General features: G+C 45.9%; 1 protein-coding gene across 6 annotated transcripts in view; it reads right to left on the reverse strand.

Moving 5' to 3' along the window:
• LOC124114593 (neo-calmodulin-like) overlaps positions 1-17,274 on the reverse strand; it is a 98,167-nt gene that overhangs the window by 9,627 nt on the left and 71,266 nt on the right. For all 6 annotated transcript variants that reach the window (XM_046475238.2, XM_046475239.2, XM_046475240.2 and 3 more), the window contains 2 exons: positions 9,798-9,828; positions 7,719-7,862 (listed from right to left, as the gene is read on the reverse strand). In XM_046475238.2, coding sequence (XP_046331194.1) covers positions 7,719-7,862; positions 9,798-9,828 — 175 coding nt within the window. The remainder of the gene's footprint in view (positions 1-7,718; positions 7,863-9,797; positions 9,829-17,274) is intronic.

A 17,274-nucleotide genomic window follows, 5' to 3' on the forward strand; every position in this document is an offset into this window, starting at 1 on the left:
ACACGCACCAGATAAATCCCATCCACATACAGATCTGTACAATCCTACCTCACATCCACATACAGATCTGTACATTCCTACCTTACATCCACATACAGACCTGTAACATCCTACCTCCCATCCACATACAGATCTGTACAATCCTACCTCACATCCACATACAGATCTGTACAATCCTACCTCACATCAACATACAGACCTGTAACATCCAACCTACCATCCACATACAGACCTGTACCATCTTAACTTCCATCCACATACAGACCTCTAACATCCTACCTCCCATGCATATGTAGACCTGTAACATCCTACCTCCCATCCACATGTAGACCTGTAACATCCTACCTCCCATCCACATACAGACCTGTAACATCCTACCTCCCATCCACATACAGACCTATAACATCCTACCTCCCATCCACATACAGACTTGTAACATCCTGCCTCCCATCGACATACAGACATGTAACATCATTCCTCCAATGTATATGTAGGCCTGTAACATCATACCTCCCATCCACATACAGACTTGTAACATCCTACCTCCCATGCATATGTATACCTGTAACATCCTCCCTCCCATCCACATGTAGACTTGTAACATCCTGTCTCCCATCCACATACAGACCTCTAACATCCTACCTCCCATGCATATGTAGACCTGTAACATCCTACCTCCCATCCACATGTAGACCTGTAACATCCTACCTCCCATCCACATACAGACCTATAACATCCTACCTCCCATCCACATACAGACTTGTAACATCCTGCCTCCCATCGACATACAGACATGTAACATCATACCTCCCATCCACATACAGACTTGTAACATCCTACCTCCCATGCATATGTATACCTGTAACATCCTCCCTCCCATCCACATGTAGACTTGTAACATCCTGTCTCCCATCCACATACAGACATGTAACATCCTACCTCCAATGCATATGTAGACCTGTAACATCCTACCTCCCAAGCATATGTAGACCTGTAACATCCTACCTCCCATCCACATGAAGCCCTGTAAAATCCTACCTCCAATCCACATACAGACCTATAGCATCCTTACTCCCATCCACATACAGACTTGTAACATCCTGCCTCCCATCCACATACAGACATGTAACATCCTACCTCCCATCCACATACAGACTTGTAACATCCTGCCTCCCATCCACATACAGACATGTAACATCCTACCTCCAATGTATATGTAGACCCGTAACATCATACCTCCCATCCACATACAGACTTGTAACATCCTATCTCCAATGCATATGTAGACCTGTAACATCCTGCCTCCCATTCACATATAGACATGTAACATCCTACCTCCCATCCACATACAGACTTGTAACATCCTGCCTCCCATCCACATACAGACATGTTACATCCTACCTCCAATGTATATGTAGACCCGTAACATCATACCTCCCATCCACATACAGACTTGTAACATCCTACCTCCCATCCACATGTAGACCTGTAACATCCTACCTCCCATCCACATACAGACCTATAACATCCTACCTCCCATCCACATACAGACTTGTAACATCCTGCCTCCCATCGACATACAGACATGTAACATCCTTCCTCCAATGCATATGTAGACCTGTAACATCCTACCTCCCATGCATATGTAGACCTGTAACATCCTACCTCCCATCCACATGTAGACTTGTAACATCCTGTCTCCCATCCACATACAGACATGTAACATCCTACCTCCAATGTATATGTAGACCTGTAACATCCTACCTCCCATCCACATGTAGACCTGTAACATCCAACCTCCCATCCACATACAGACCTGTAACATCCTACCTCCCATCCACATACAGACCTGTAACATCCTACCTCCCATGCATATGTAGACCTGTAACATCCTACCTCCCATCCACATGTAGACCTGTAACATCCTACCTCCCATACACATACGGACCTATAACATCCTACCTCCCATCCACATACAGACTTGTAACATCCTGCCTCCCATCCACATACAGACATGTAACATCCTACCTCCCATGCATATGTAGACCTGTAACATCCTACCTCCCATCCACATACAGACCTATAACATCCTACCTCCCATCCACATACAGACTTGTAACATCCTGCCTCCCATCCACATACAGACCTGTAACATCCTATCTCCCATGCATATGTAGACCTGTAACACCCTACCTCCCATCCACAAACAAACCTATAACATCCTACCTCCCATCCACATACAGACTTGTAACATCCTGCCTCCCATCCACATACAGACCTGTAACATCCTATCTCCCATGCATATGTAGACCTGTAACACCCTACCTCCCATCCACAAACAAACCTATAACATCCTACCTCCCATCCACATACAGACTTGTAACATCCTGCCTCACATCCACATACAGACCTGTAACATCCCGCCTCACATCCAAATACAGACCTGTAAATTCCTACCTCCCATCAAAATGTAGGCCAGTAACACCCAACCCACACCTCCACATACAGACCTGTAACATCCTACCTCCCATCCACATACAGACCTGTAACATCCTGCCTCACATCCACATACAGACCTGTAACATCCTGCCTCACATCAAAATAAAGGCCGGTAATATCAAACCAACACATCCACATACTGACCTGTCACATCCAACCTCCGATCCACATAAAGACCTATAACATCCTACTTGCAATCCACATACAGACCTGTAACATCCAACCTACCATCCAAATTTAGACCTGTAGCGTCCTACCTACCATCAATATGGACCTGTAACATCCTACCTCCAGTGCATATCTAGACCTGTAACATCCTACCTCCCATTCTAATGTAGTTCTGTAACATCCAACTTCCCATCCACATACAGACCTGTAACATCCTACCTCCCATCAAAATATAGGCCAGTAACATCCTACCTCCCATCAACATACAGACCTGTAACATCCTACCTCCATCCACATACAGATCTGTACAATCCTACCTCACATCCACATACATACCTGTAACATCCTACCTCCATCCATATACAGATCTGTAACATCCTACCTCCCATCCACACTCAGACCTGTAACATCCTACCTCCATCCACATACAGATCTGTAACATCCTACCTCCATCTACATACAGACCTGTAACATCCTACCTCACATCCACATACAGACCTGTAACATCCTACCTCCATCCACATACAGATATGTAACATCCTACCTCCCATCCACACACAGACCAGCAACATCCTGCCCACAGACCAGCAACATCCTACATACACAGACCAACACCATCCTGCCCGCAGACCAGCAACATGCTACTCACACAGACCAGCAACACCCTACTCACACAGACCAGCAACATCCTACTTACACAGACCAGCACCATCCTGCCCACAGACCAGCACTATCCTGCCCACAGACCAGCAACATCCTACCCACAGACCAGCAACATCCTACTCACACAGACCAGCAACATCCTGCCCACAGACCAGCAACATCCTGCACACATACCAGCAACATCCTACTCACACAGACCAGCAACACCCTACTCACACAGACCAGCATCATCCTGCCCACAGACCAGCAACATCCTACATACACAGACCAACACCATCCTGCCCGCAGACCAGCAACATGCTACTCACACAGACCAGCAACACCCTACTCACACAGACCAGCAACATCCTACTTACACAGACCAGCACCATCCTGCCCACAGACCAGCACTATCCTGCCCACAGACCAGCAACATCCTACCCACAGACCAGCAACATCCTACTCACACAGACCAGCAACATCCTGCCCACAGACCAGCAACATCCTGCCCACATACCAGCAACATCCTACTCACACAGACCAGCAACACCCTACTAACACAGACCAGCATCATCCTGCCCACAGACCAGCAAAATCCTACTCACACAGACCAGCAACACCCCACTCACACAGACCAGCACCATCCTGCCTACAGACCAGCAACATCCTACTCACACAGACCAGCACCATCCTGCCCACAGCCCAGCAACATCCTACTCACACAGACCAGCAACACCCTACTCACACAGACCAACACCATCCTGCCGACAGCCCAGCAACATCCTGCCCACAGACCAGCAACATCCTACTCACACAGACCAGCAACACCCTACTCACACAGACCAACACCATCCTACCCACAGACCAGCAACACCCTACTCACACAGACCAGCACCATCCTGCCCACAGACCAGCACCATCCTGCCCACAGCCCAGCAACATCCTGCCCACAGACCAGCACCATCCTGCCCACAGCCCAGCAACATCCTGCCCACAGACCAGCAACATCCTACTCACACAGCCCAGCAACATCCTGCCCACAGACCAGCACCATCCTGCCCACAGCCCAGCAACATCCTGCCCACAGACCAGCAACATCCTACTCACACAGACCAGCAACACCCTACTCACACAGACCAACACCATCCTGCCCACAGCCCAGCAACATCCTGCCCACAGACCAGCAACATCCTACTCACACAGACCAGCAACACCCTACTCACACAGACCAACACCATCCTACCCACAGACCAGCAACACCCTACTCACACAGACCAGCACCATCCTGCCCACAGACCAACACCATCCTACCCACAGACCAGCAACACCCTACTCACACAGACCAACACCATCCTGCCCACAGACCAGCACCATCCTGCCTACAGCCCAGCAACATCCTACTCACAGACCAACACCATCCTACCCACAGACCAGCAACACCCTACTCACACAGACCAACACCATCCTACCCACAGACCAGCAACACCCTACTCACACAGACCAGCACCATCCTGCCCACAGACCAACACCATCCTACCCACAGACCAGCAACACCCTACTCACACAGACCAACACCATCCTACCCACAGACCAGCAACACCCTACTCACACAGACCAGCACCATCCTGCCCACAGACCAGCAACATCCTGCCCACAGCCCAGCAACATCCTGCCCACAGACCAGCAACACCCTACTTACACAGACCAGCACCATCCTGCCCACAGCCCAGCAACATCCTACTCACACAGACCAGCAACACCCTACTCACACAGACCAACACCATCCTACCCACAGACCAGCAACACCCTACTCACACAGACCAACACCATCCTACCCACAGACCAGCAACACCCTACTCACACAGACCAGCACCATCCTACCCACAGACCAGAAACTTCCTGCCCACAGACCAGCAACATCCTACTCACACAGCCCAGCACCATCCTGCCCACAGACCAGAAACTTCCTGCCCACAGACCAGCAACACCCTACTCACACAGACCAACACCATCCTACCCACAGACCAGCAACACCCTACTCACACAGACCAGCACCATCCTACCCACAGACCAGAAACTTCCTGCCCACAGACCAGCAACACCCTACTCACACAGACCAGCACCATCCTGCCCACAGACCAGCACCATCCTGCCCACAGCCAAGCAACATCCTACTCACACAGACCAGCAACACCCTACTCACACAGACCAACACCATCCTACCCACAGACCAGCAACACCCTACTCACACAGACCAACACCATCCTACCCACAGACCAGCAACACCCTACTCACACAGACCAGCACCATCCTACCCACAGACCAGAAACTTCCTGCCCACAGACCAGCACCATCCTGCCCACAGCCCAGCAACATCCTGCCCGCAGACCAGCAACATCCTACTCACACAGCCCAGCAACATCCTGCCCACAGCCCAGCACCATCCTGCCCACAGCCCAGCAACATCCTGCCCACAGACCAGCAACATCCTACTCACACAGACCAGCAACACCCTACTCACACAGACCAACACCATCCTACCCACAGACCAGCAACACCCTACTCACACAGACCAGCAACACCCTACTCACACAGACCAGCAACACCCTACTCACACAGACCAACACCATCCTACCCACAGACCAGCAACATCCTACTCACACAGACCAGCACCATCCTACTCACACAGACCAGCAACACCCTACTCACACAGACCAGCACCATCCTACTCACACAGACCAGCACCATCCTGCCCACAGACCAGCAACATCCTACTCACACAGACCAGCAACATCCTACTCACACAGACCAGCACCATCCTGCCCACAGACCAGCAACATCCTACTCACACAGACCAGCAACATCCTGCCCACAGACCAGCACCATCCTGCCCACAGACCAACAACATCCTACTCACACAGACCAGCAACACCCTACTCACACAGACCAGCACCATCCTGCCCACAGACCAGCACCATCCTACTCACACAGACCAGCAACATCCTGCCCACAGACCAGCAACATCCTACTCACACAGCCCAGCAACATCCTACTCACACAGACCAGCACCATCCTGCCCACAGACCAGCAACATCCTACTCACACAGACCAGCAACATCCTGCCCACAGACCAGCACCATCCTGCCCACAGACCAGCAACATCCTACTCACACAGACCAGCAACACCCTACTCACACAGACCAGCACCATCCTGCCCACAGACCAGCAACATCCTACTCACACAGACCAGCACCATCCTGCCCACAGCCCAGCAACATCCTACCCACAGACCAGCAACATCCTACTTACACAGACCAGCAACACCCTACTCACACAGACCAACACCATCCTGCCCACAGACCAGCAACATCCTGCCCACAGACCAACACCATCCTACCCACAGACCAGCAACATCCTACTCACACAGACCAGCACCATCCTGCCCACAGACCAGCAACATCCTACTCACACAGACCAGCACCATCCTGCCCACAGACCAGAAACTTCCTACTCACACAGACCAGCAACATCCTACCCACACAAACCAGCAACATCCTTCTCACAGAGACCAACACCATCCTGCCCACAGACCAACACCATCCTGCCCACAGACCAGCAACATCCTGCCCACAGACCAACACCATCCTACCCACAGACCAGCAACATCCTGCCCACAGACCAGCAACACCCTACTCACACAGACCAGCAACATCCTACTCACACAGACCAGCACCATCCTGCCCACAGCCCAGCACCATCCTGCCCACAGACCAGCAACATCCTACTCACACAGACCAGCACCATCCTGCCCACAGACCAGAAACTTCCTACTCACACAGACCAGCAACATCCTACCCACACAAACCAGCAACATCCTTCTCACACAGACCAACACCATCCTGCCCACAGACCAACACCATCCTGCCCACAGACCAGCAACATCCTGCCCACAGACCAACACCATCCTACCCACAGACCAGCAACATCCTGCCCACAGACCAGCAACACCCTACTCACACAGACCAGCAACACCCTACTCACACAGACCAGCAACATCCTACTCACACAGACCAGCACCATCCTGCCCACAGCCCAGCAACATCCTACCCACAGACCAGCAACATCCTACTTACACAGACCAGCAACACCCTACTCACACAGACCAACACCATCCTGCCCACAGACCAACACCATCCTACCCACAGACCAGCAACATCCTACTCACACAGACCAGCACCATCCTGCCCACAGACCAGCAACATCCTACTCACACAGACCAGCACCATCCTGCCCACAGACCAGAAACTTCCTACTCACACAGACCAGCAACATCCTACCCACACAAACCAGCAACATCCTTCACACAGAACAGCAACATCCCACCCACAGACCAGCAACATCCTACCCACCGCTTGGGTCCAGCTCATCGGCCACCTGTTGGACCTCCTCCTCGGACAACGGCAGTCCAAACACCTTGAACGCCTTCCCAAGCTCCTTGCATGAAATAGTGTTGTCTCGGTTCTTGTCAAATATTCTGAATAATTCACGGATCTCTGCAAACAGAAATATGCAAGGACATGCAATGGCAGACACGTAGAGAGGGGTTCTGTTTGCCTAACGATATTTCTGGTCTTGTTAATACTGCTGCAGGTTTATCTCTCCAGCGCGGCGATGTGGGCCGTCCTTGCCACAGATGTTTGATGTTTCTAATTAAATGGTGTGTCCTTTGATGCGATATTATCGGGGCAATTTTGAACTCTTGATCTGAAATGAAGGTGATTATTCCTGTTATTTTCACTTAACGTACACGTGCCTAAAAGTGCACGATTACATTTCATTACTAGTATTTTGATGCCCATCAATCATAGCACCTAGTGGAAGGATCGGGCGTATTTATGGAAAATAGTTGCATTGAGTTGGGGCGATATCTGCGCGAAAAGGTTTTCCCTTGGAGGTTTCACAAGGCATTGGCATGGCAATATGGATCTTTGCTTCGTTGTGCGTTTTGAAACACCTGGTTACTTCATATATAATTCATCAACTCAAACACAAATATTCAAAATGTCGGGGAGGGGGACAATAAAGAAACAGCTGTCTTCTTGCTGTACAGCGTAATTATCTTGGTCTCAATTTCGTTGGGTCTCTGGCTGCCAGGATGTTTTAGGGCGTAAATGAAAATTTCAACTGTAACTATTTTAGGCCCTAAAGGGTTAAAACATGTTTGTGATCATAATTTGTCCCTTGAAACATAATATTGACGATTTGAGTAACACGTCCGGTTTAAATAATAATATGAATTTTCCGGATTTTAAGGGAAGAGTTATATTCCCAAGTTTGAATGATTTTCCTGCCAACTGAAAATAAAACGTATAAAAAGCCTGGACCTTTCTTATTTAGAAAATAAGCTTCTGGTGAGAAACATTATTTTGAACCGTAGACGAACACAGATAAATTTAGTCTTATTTCGGGTCCATTATGGCACCTACACTCAGTAAGACGTGACCCTCATTGGTCGTGACCCCTGCGGCTCGAAGTATGAGAGCAGGGTCCCGGAAGCCATGGTGATCACGGCGAGATACCAGCATCAATACATTTATCGCCACGAGAAGACGCGTAACTTTATCTCAGAGAAAACACCAAACAACCTCTTTCCGGGTCAGAATAGGTCCCTTGTCGCCCATGCTTGACAGCGAGCGGATGAGAGTGGGTATCCGGTGGTCACAATGTTGTGACGCAGATCGTTGCTAATGCTAATTCGACTGGTCATTTATTTGTAGAGCTTTGTACAGCTATGCTAATGCTGACTGTGGGGACGAATTGTGTAATAATAATAACAATAATAACAACAACAACAACAACATAGTCTGGCGCTATTGTGTCCCCCTGGTCCAATGCTCGTCTGCACGTGAGACAAGAAAGACAAATTTAACGTACTGAGGCCGGAGGTAGAGTGAGAGTGAGTGAGTATGGTTTTACGCCGCTTTTAGCAATATTCCAGCAATATCACGGCGGGGGACACCAGAAATGGGCTTCACACATTGTACCCATGTCGGGAATCGAACCCGGGTCTTCGGCGTGACGAGCGAACGCTTTAACCACTGGGCTACCCGACCGCTCCCACAACTGAGGCCGGAACCCCCACCTGATTCTTTGTATCGAAGATCTTTTCATTAACTGCAGGGCAAAGAAAATACACACTGGAGAAAAGGTTTTGACCAAGTAATAATTACAAATGTTCTCGAAACGTTACTAGTCAGAAAACAGTCGCCAAAACACTGCAAACGTGAGGTCCAAAACACAACCATGATCCCCGTATCAAAAACATCACCATCGATAAACAATTTCTTGTTTGTTTCATTTTTAGCCGCCATCAAACATTGGTGTTTACTTTCTTTAGCCCGGCAGTTAAGTTTGATTCTCAAAATCTGAATTTGACTTTATATCTTGGTTTGATTATAAGATTAAAAAGACAAAAAATAATCACTCACCAGCATCCATTTCTCGGTCCTTTCGCTTATGCTGCAGAAAAAATCAAATGTTCCAGTTACTTTTCAAATGCAATTCATGTATCGATCTGGCAACAGAAAAGCAAACGGATACTCCACATGTATGCAAGTAGGATAAACTCGTAAAACCAGATATAAATTGTTGCTTTGTTAATTAAATACAATTCCTTGAATATAAACAGTACAACATTACTTATCTGTTATTTCCGAAGAAAATAGGAGGCAAAGGGGTTTGTCACAGTCATAAATATGTTATATGCATCGCCGAGCCACACTGCTTTCTGCAACATACGATAACAGAAACCATACACCGTCCAATTTGACATCTGAGTTACCATGACAACCATTTCAGGTAGCTACTCAAAGTGAAATATAACCATTCGCTGGATTTTCTTTCCAAAATTCTCAAATTTCAACTTTGTCCAAACAAGCCTACCAGCGGTCATTGCTGGCAGATTTGCCTATATATGTCCATGTTCCCGGGCTGGATAAAAGAACATAGGGCTCGAAACGAGCAATGGAAATGCATATTGTATAGTCTACAGTTTCGATAAGTCATATGCTTCAACTTAATCAGAGATTATATTCAACATGGCGTTCTGAAACTTCTTTTTCTTTTAAATGAAGAAAAACACAACAGTAAAATCTAGTTAGTACGGACCTCGTCATTACGGAAACCCCATATTCCGGGCGAGTATTATTGTGAATTTCTTTACATGAGGATCATTACCCATAAATATTAAACATCAACGCCACAAGTACACAAAGTGTTCAAAATGCTTAAATGTGTTAATTCGGAAGAATTGTCTGTGAATTGTTCCGTCCTGATTAAAGAGGTTTCAGTGTATATGTTGCATGTACTATTTCCCAATGGACTGCTTGTATAGCTGTCTCTCTCCCGTTTCATTCATTTCATTACAGCAATATTCGATCTGGCTCCTTGGTTCGATAAGGTTCTTTAATTCAACATTTACATAGGGTAGCTGAGAAACAACACGGGCCCAAAGAGATCTCAGTACAGAGTAGGCTGCAAAGTCATGATGAGATGTATACGACAGATGTTGTGTCATGAGATGTACGGAGTTTACAACTAGCTGATGCCGAACATAAACGCTCGACGTGCATATTTCCAAATTCGACCCCTTTCTAGCAATCAATTTGTAATAATGATAGTATTGTTGCACTTTGTCTAGCCGGGGAACGTTGAAACCAGGCCCAAGGAATATTGACCTCCTTGTTACCAGTGTGGCTGTCCAGACACGAGTCACAGCGTATTGATGATCAATATACATTATTCAATAGTTAGGATAACAGTGTGCAGAATAGTATTGTACAGCTAAACAAACATACAGCTGAATGGCACATTACGGTGACCAGCATCCTGCCTTTAATAAGCTTTGTCAGTTGCAAATTTCTTTTATTATTTAACTTGTGTGTCATCAATGGTATATGCGACGTGGCAACCACGGCCGACCAATAGATCATGCATTAGCGACCTTCACCTACACCGTGTTCAGTCACATGGTTGTAAAATAAAAGAATACATAATGTTTGAAATATATTATTATATCCATTTACGATTAAATCGTAATTTTCATTTGCAGATGGAAAAGCTTCGGATTTTGTTTAGTATTGTGATTTTAACCTTAATGCGGTTGCCAGTTAGCTGGATGTTTGCTGGAACAATTAAGTGAATATCACCGACTTACACGGAATATCGCTCGGCCAACCTGGCGCGAGATTTTCCGTGGGGATGCGAGATTTATGCTTTCATTGCAACCGTTGTAGAAAGCCGAGCGGGAACGTGTCGCAGATCCACCGCCACGCATTCTGCATACAATGGAAGCTCGGCAAGGCTGCAGCTAGACCGAAGGCTTCAGGCCTGCATGACGCCATTATACAGTAAGAAAGGAGTTATGTGCGTGATGAAGCCAGCTTGTGACCTGGGGTACTGATGTGCCCGACACCTTCCAGGAGGAGAAGAAGAGTGAGCAAAGTCAGGCCGGAGACAATATTGGGGCTTAGCGTTCAGCTGTAAGCGGAGTATTAGACAGGTTCGCTGAGAGAGCTGTGGACGTAATGGGCACAGCCAATCTGGTCACAGGCACCGAGCTCCTAAACAACAATGCTCGATTTCTCTGTGACATTCTTCGCACTGCCAAATGAGTGTCGTAGAAAACACGACATGCTGTAATGGTTTATAACACTAATGGTTTATAACACACTTTCAGCTTTAACGCCTCACTCAGCAATATTCCAGCTATATGACAACGGTCTGCAACTAATCGTGTCTGGACCAGACAATCTAGTGACTGACATCATGAGCATCGATCCACGCAGTTGGGATACGATCATATGCATGAACCAAGCCAGCAAACCTGACCACCTGATCCCGTTAGTCGCCCCTTCGATAAGCATAGTCGCCTTTTACAGCAAGCATGGGTTGCTGAAAACCTATTCTTCCCCGTATCGCCACGGGTCTTATCAACTGAAAAAGACCATATGATGCGTATGGCAGAACCAATTGTCTTACAAGTTGAAACCCCAAACGTTGTACACGTGCAATAGTAAACAGTTTTGTTTTTGTAGTGATAACTCATAAACAGATATTGCCAATTAATAGTGCATACATTCGTGTGATTGTAGCATAGCAGGAACGCAGATGTATAGTCGCTAAAGTGAGTGAGTTTATCGCCATCTTTGAACAGTATTCCCGTTATATCTCGGCGTGTCGGTTTCATTTGGTAGGAAAGCCCAAATGATGCAGGTCTGCTGCCTTGGTGAAACCCACGAGTACGGGTATGGTGTTGACAAACCTAGAAACATGATCGGGGCGAACCGGGATTCGGGCACGAGATCATATGTTTCTGACGTGCCCAAGGGACGCAACAATTGCGGCGCCTTTGACGACTGGGCAACCCATACCCCTGTTCGCTGTAAAATCAAACTACGGTGTATATTAAGCCTATTATTAAACTAAATTGTTCAATACTGAAACAATATCGCTGATATCACTTGCATTGCAGTGTATTAAGACTAAGCTTCCATGGAGACTATTTCTACGGAACTGAACGGGCCACTATCTGCACTGCTATATGTTGTTGAACATTTGACCACTGGCGAATGAAGACTATATATACACACAGAATCAACATACCAGTGTACAACATGCAATCAGTTTATACAGCTGACACCTCCACCTGGTTAATATACACAGTATGTCCATATACACCTGGCCAATATGCAGGTGACCTAGACAGCCGGTTAATATAATAATTATACAGTTTGCCTAGATACACCTGCCAATATATAGATGACCTTAACAACTGGTTAATATACAGTTTGCTAATGTACACCTGGCCAATATACACGTGGCACATAGGTATACATTTGCTAAATTTACAAAAGGCCAATATATCCGTAAACAATGTAATGAATCAGATATCAACCTTACTAATATACCCCTGGTCATAACACACCTGATTTATATTAACACAGCCATATGTTGTTCCATGAATGACGTAATGGTCATCGCAAATTCTACCGCCTCCGTGGTCCAATGGTAGAGCGTCCGCCCGAAGAGCGGAAGGCCAGGAGTTCGATCCCCTGCCGCGTCATACCAATAGATGCTAAAAGATGACACTTGTTGTTACCCTGCCTGGTCCGCTCGGAGTCGGTATACTGTGTCTGAGTGGGTATTCATGTTACACTGCGGCATAGTATCTCAGTGGGATAGCACTATAAATCGGCATCAGCCCGGACTAGTACAAGCAGCCACACACACACACACATGAATGCACGTCGCTATATAAGTGCAATAATTTTGGAAGCGACGTTAAACCCATATCACCTCATCCATCACAAGCTACTCAAGGTAGTAGTGAAACTGTCAAAAGTATTATGGCAGACACATGGAGGACACTTTCACATTTAGCGCATCAGTGCATCAATTATGTACGATGCAGTTCCCTATTTTGACTTGTACCATAAGTTAAACGTGTTTTTTTCAGATGAACACTTGCCTTGCCTTTGCATGTGCTTCTGATGGGTGCCACCGGTTGGACAGGGTACGCCCACCTTTTCGCGAACACATCTCTTATCATCGCTATTTGATGGTGATTCATAGACAGATGCTCATGATATTGTCGGAACCGTACGATCGACTGTTTTTGACTGAGATTTCTTATGAATATGGAAACTGGGATTTTGTCGCTTTTATTATTAAAAGAAAGGATGCCCGTAGTTATGATATATTACAATCTCTGGATCAGAAGGAAGCTCTCTAATCGTGACAGAACAGTCCGTTGATCAGAAGGAAACCCTTTACCCGTGTCGCGCACCAGTCTATATATGTCACATACCAGAATGGTTTTACTTGTGTCACATACCAGTCTCTTTATTAGAAGGATGCCTTTACCTGTGTCACATACCAGTTTGTTTATTAGAAGGAAACCCTTTACCTGTTTCACACACCAGTCTATATATTAGAAAGATGCCTTTACCTGTGTCACATACCAGTTTCTTTATTAGAAGGAAACCCTTCACCTGTGTCATCTACCAGTATGTATATGAAAAGAAAGCCCTTCACTTGTGTCACATACCAGTCTGTTTATCAGAAGGATGCCTTCACCTGTGTCATATACCAGTATGTATATGAAAAGAAAAAGCCCTTTACTTGTGTGTCACGTTCCAGTCTGTTTATCAGAAGGATGGCTTTACCTGTGTCATATACCAGTCTGTATATTAGAAGGATGCCTTCACCTGTGTCATCTACCAGTATGTATATGAAAAGAAAGCCCTTCACTTGTGTCACATACCATTCTGTTTATCAGAAGGATGCCTTCACCTGTGTCATATACCAGTATGTATATGAAAAGAAAAAGCCCTTTACTTGTGTGTCACGTTCCAGTCTGTTTATCAGAAGGATGGCTTTACCTGTGTCATATACCAGTCTGTATATTAGAAGGATGCCTTCACCTGTGTCATCTACCAGTATGTATATGAAAAGAAAGCCCTTCACTTGTGTCACATTCAAGACTGTTTATCAGAATGATGCCTTTACCTGTGTCATATACCAGTCTCTTTATTAGAAGGATGCCTCCACCTGTGCCATCTACCAGTATGTTTATAAGAAGGAAACCCTTTACCTGTGTCACACACCAGTCTATATATTAGACGGATGGCTTTACCTGTGTCACACACCAGTCTATTTATTAGAAGGATGGATTTACCTGTGTCACATACCCGTCTGTTTATTAGAAGGATGCCTCTACCTGTGTCACATACCAGTTTGTTTATTAGAAGGATGCCTCTACCTGTGCCATCTACCAGTATGTTTATTAGAAGGATGCCTCTACCTGTGTCACATTACAGTCTGTTTATTAGAAGGATGCCTCTACCTGTGTCACATACCAGTTTGTTTATTAGAAGGATGCCTTTACCTGTGTCACATACCAGTTTGTTTATTAGAAGGATGCCTCTACCTGTGTCACATACCAGTTTGTTTAATAGAAGGATGGCTTTACCTGTGTCATATACCAGTTTGTTTATTAGAAGGATGCCTCTACCTGTGTCACATACCAGTTTGTGTATTAGAAGGATGCCTCTACCTGTGTCACATACCAGTTTGTTTATTAGAAGGATGCCTTTACCTGTGTCACATTACAGTCTGTTTATTAGAAGGATGCCTCTACCTGTGTCACATACCAGTTTGTTTATTAGAATGATGCTATCTGTGTCACATACCAGTCTGTTTATTAGAAGGATGCCTCTACCTGTGTCACATACCAGTCTCTTTATAAGAAGGATGCCTCTACCTGTGTCACATACCAGTTTGTTTATTAGAAGGATGCCTCTACCTGTGTCACATACCAGTCGCTTTATTAGGATGCCTTCACCTGTGTCATCTACCAGTATGCATATGAAAAGAAAGCCCTTCACTTGTGTCACATTCAAGTCTGTTTATCAGAAGGATGGCTTTACCTGTGTCACATACCAGTTTGTTTATTAGAAGGATGCCTTTACCTGTGTCACATACCAGTTTGTTTATTAGAAGGATGGCTTCACCTGTGTCATCTACCAGTGTGTATATGAAAAGAAAGCCCTTCACTTGTGTCATCTACCAGTATGTATATTAGAAGGATGCCTTCACCTGTGTCACATACCAGTATGTATATTAGAAGGATGGCTTCACCTGTGTCACATACCAGTATGTATATTAGAAGGATGCCTTCACCTATGTCATCTACCAGTGTGTATATGAAAAGAAAGCCCTTCACTTGTGTCATCTACCAGTATGTATATTAGAAGGATGCCTTCACCTGTGTCATCTATCAGTATGTATATTAGAAGGATGCCTTCACCTGTGTCATCTATCAGTATGTATATTAGAAGGATGCCTTCACCTGTGTCACATACCAGTATGTATATTAGAAGGATGCCTTCACCTGTGTCATCTACCAGTGTGTATATGAAAAGAAAGCCCTTCACTTGTGTCATCTACCAGTATGTATATTAGAAGGATGCCTTCACCTGTGTCATCTACCAGTATGTATATTAGAAGGATGCCTTCACCTGTGTCATCTACCAGTATGTATATTAGAAGGATGCCTTCACCTGTGTCATCTACCAGTATGTATATTAGAAGGATGCCTTCACCTGTGTCATCTACCAGTATGTATATTAGAAGGATGCCTTCACCTGTGTCATCTACCAGTATGTATATTAGAAGGATGCCTTCACCTGTGTCACATACCAGTATGTATATCCGAAGGAACCCTTTACCTGCGCCAAAAGGACTCTGCTATGGCAGAATATCTTATGATTATTTTGTTGTATGTATTTATGATTATATTTAGCTTTCGTGTTCGCAGCCACAGAAGTAGAAGAGTCCGCTATAACAGTTCTGACAAATCGTGCTATGTTTTAGTGGGCTTCGTAACGTTGGTGACATCAACAGCAGACATAATCTCATGTCGGTGTAATCTAGCTGTGACAGCTTCGCTAATGGCGGGTGGGATCAGATCTAGCAGTCGGCTGGGTTGATATGAATTGGTTAACCCGCCACTCTGCAATAACGACATGACTTCACGTCACAATTGCGCTATTAACTTCAGTAGAAGTAGTCGGTGGCTGCATGTCGGAAGGTGGGCATGCATAAAACCCAGTGATGCCACAATCAGCACGAACTGCATGAACGCAAATCTCTATTTGTATTTTGAAGATTAAAGCAGGGATAAGGGATTCATTATTGTCATTGTCATCTACACACCTCACAAGTCGGCAGATTTGCCTTACATTATCTTGCTCATAACGTTGGTTTTAGATTTCAGCTGCGTGAATACGATTGTGTTCATATGAGTATTACTACCCTGCCCAGATAATAATAAAAAGCAATGTGTATACTCACACATTGTAGAAATGCAACATGAACTATTTGACTTTATTTCAGTGCGTGTGA

This window comes from Haliotis rufescens, unplaced genomic scaffold (genome assembly GCF_023055435.1).
Source record: "Haliotis rufescens isolate VD_foot unplaced genomic scaffold, xgHalRufe1.0.p SCAF_1, whole genome shotgun sequence".
NCBI classification, from domain to species: Eukaryota; Metazoa; Mollusca; class Gastropoda; order Lepetellida; family Haliotidae; genus Haliotis; species Haliotis rufescens.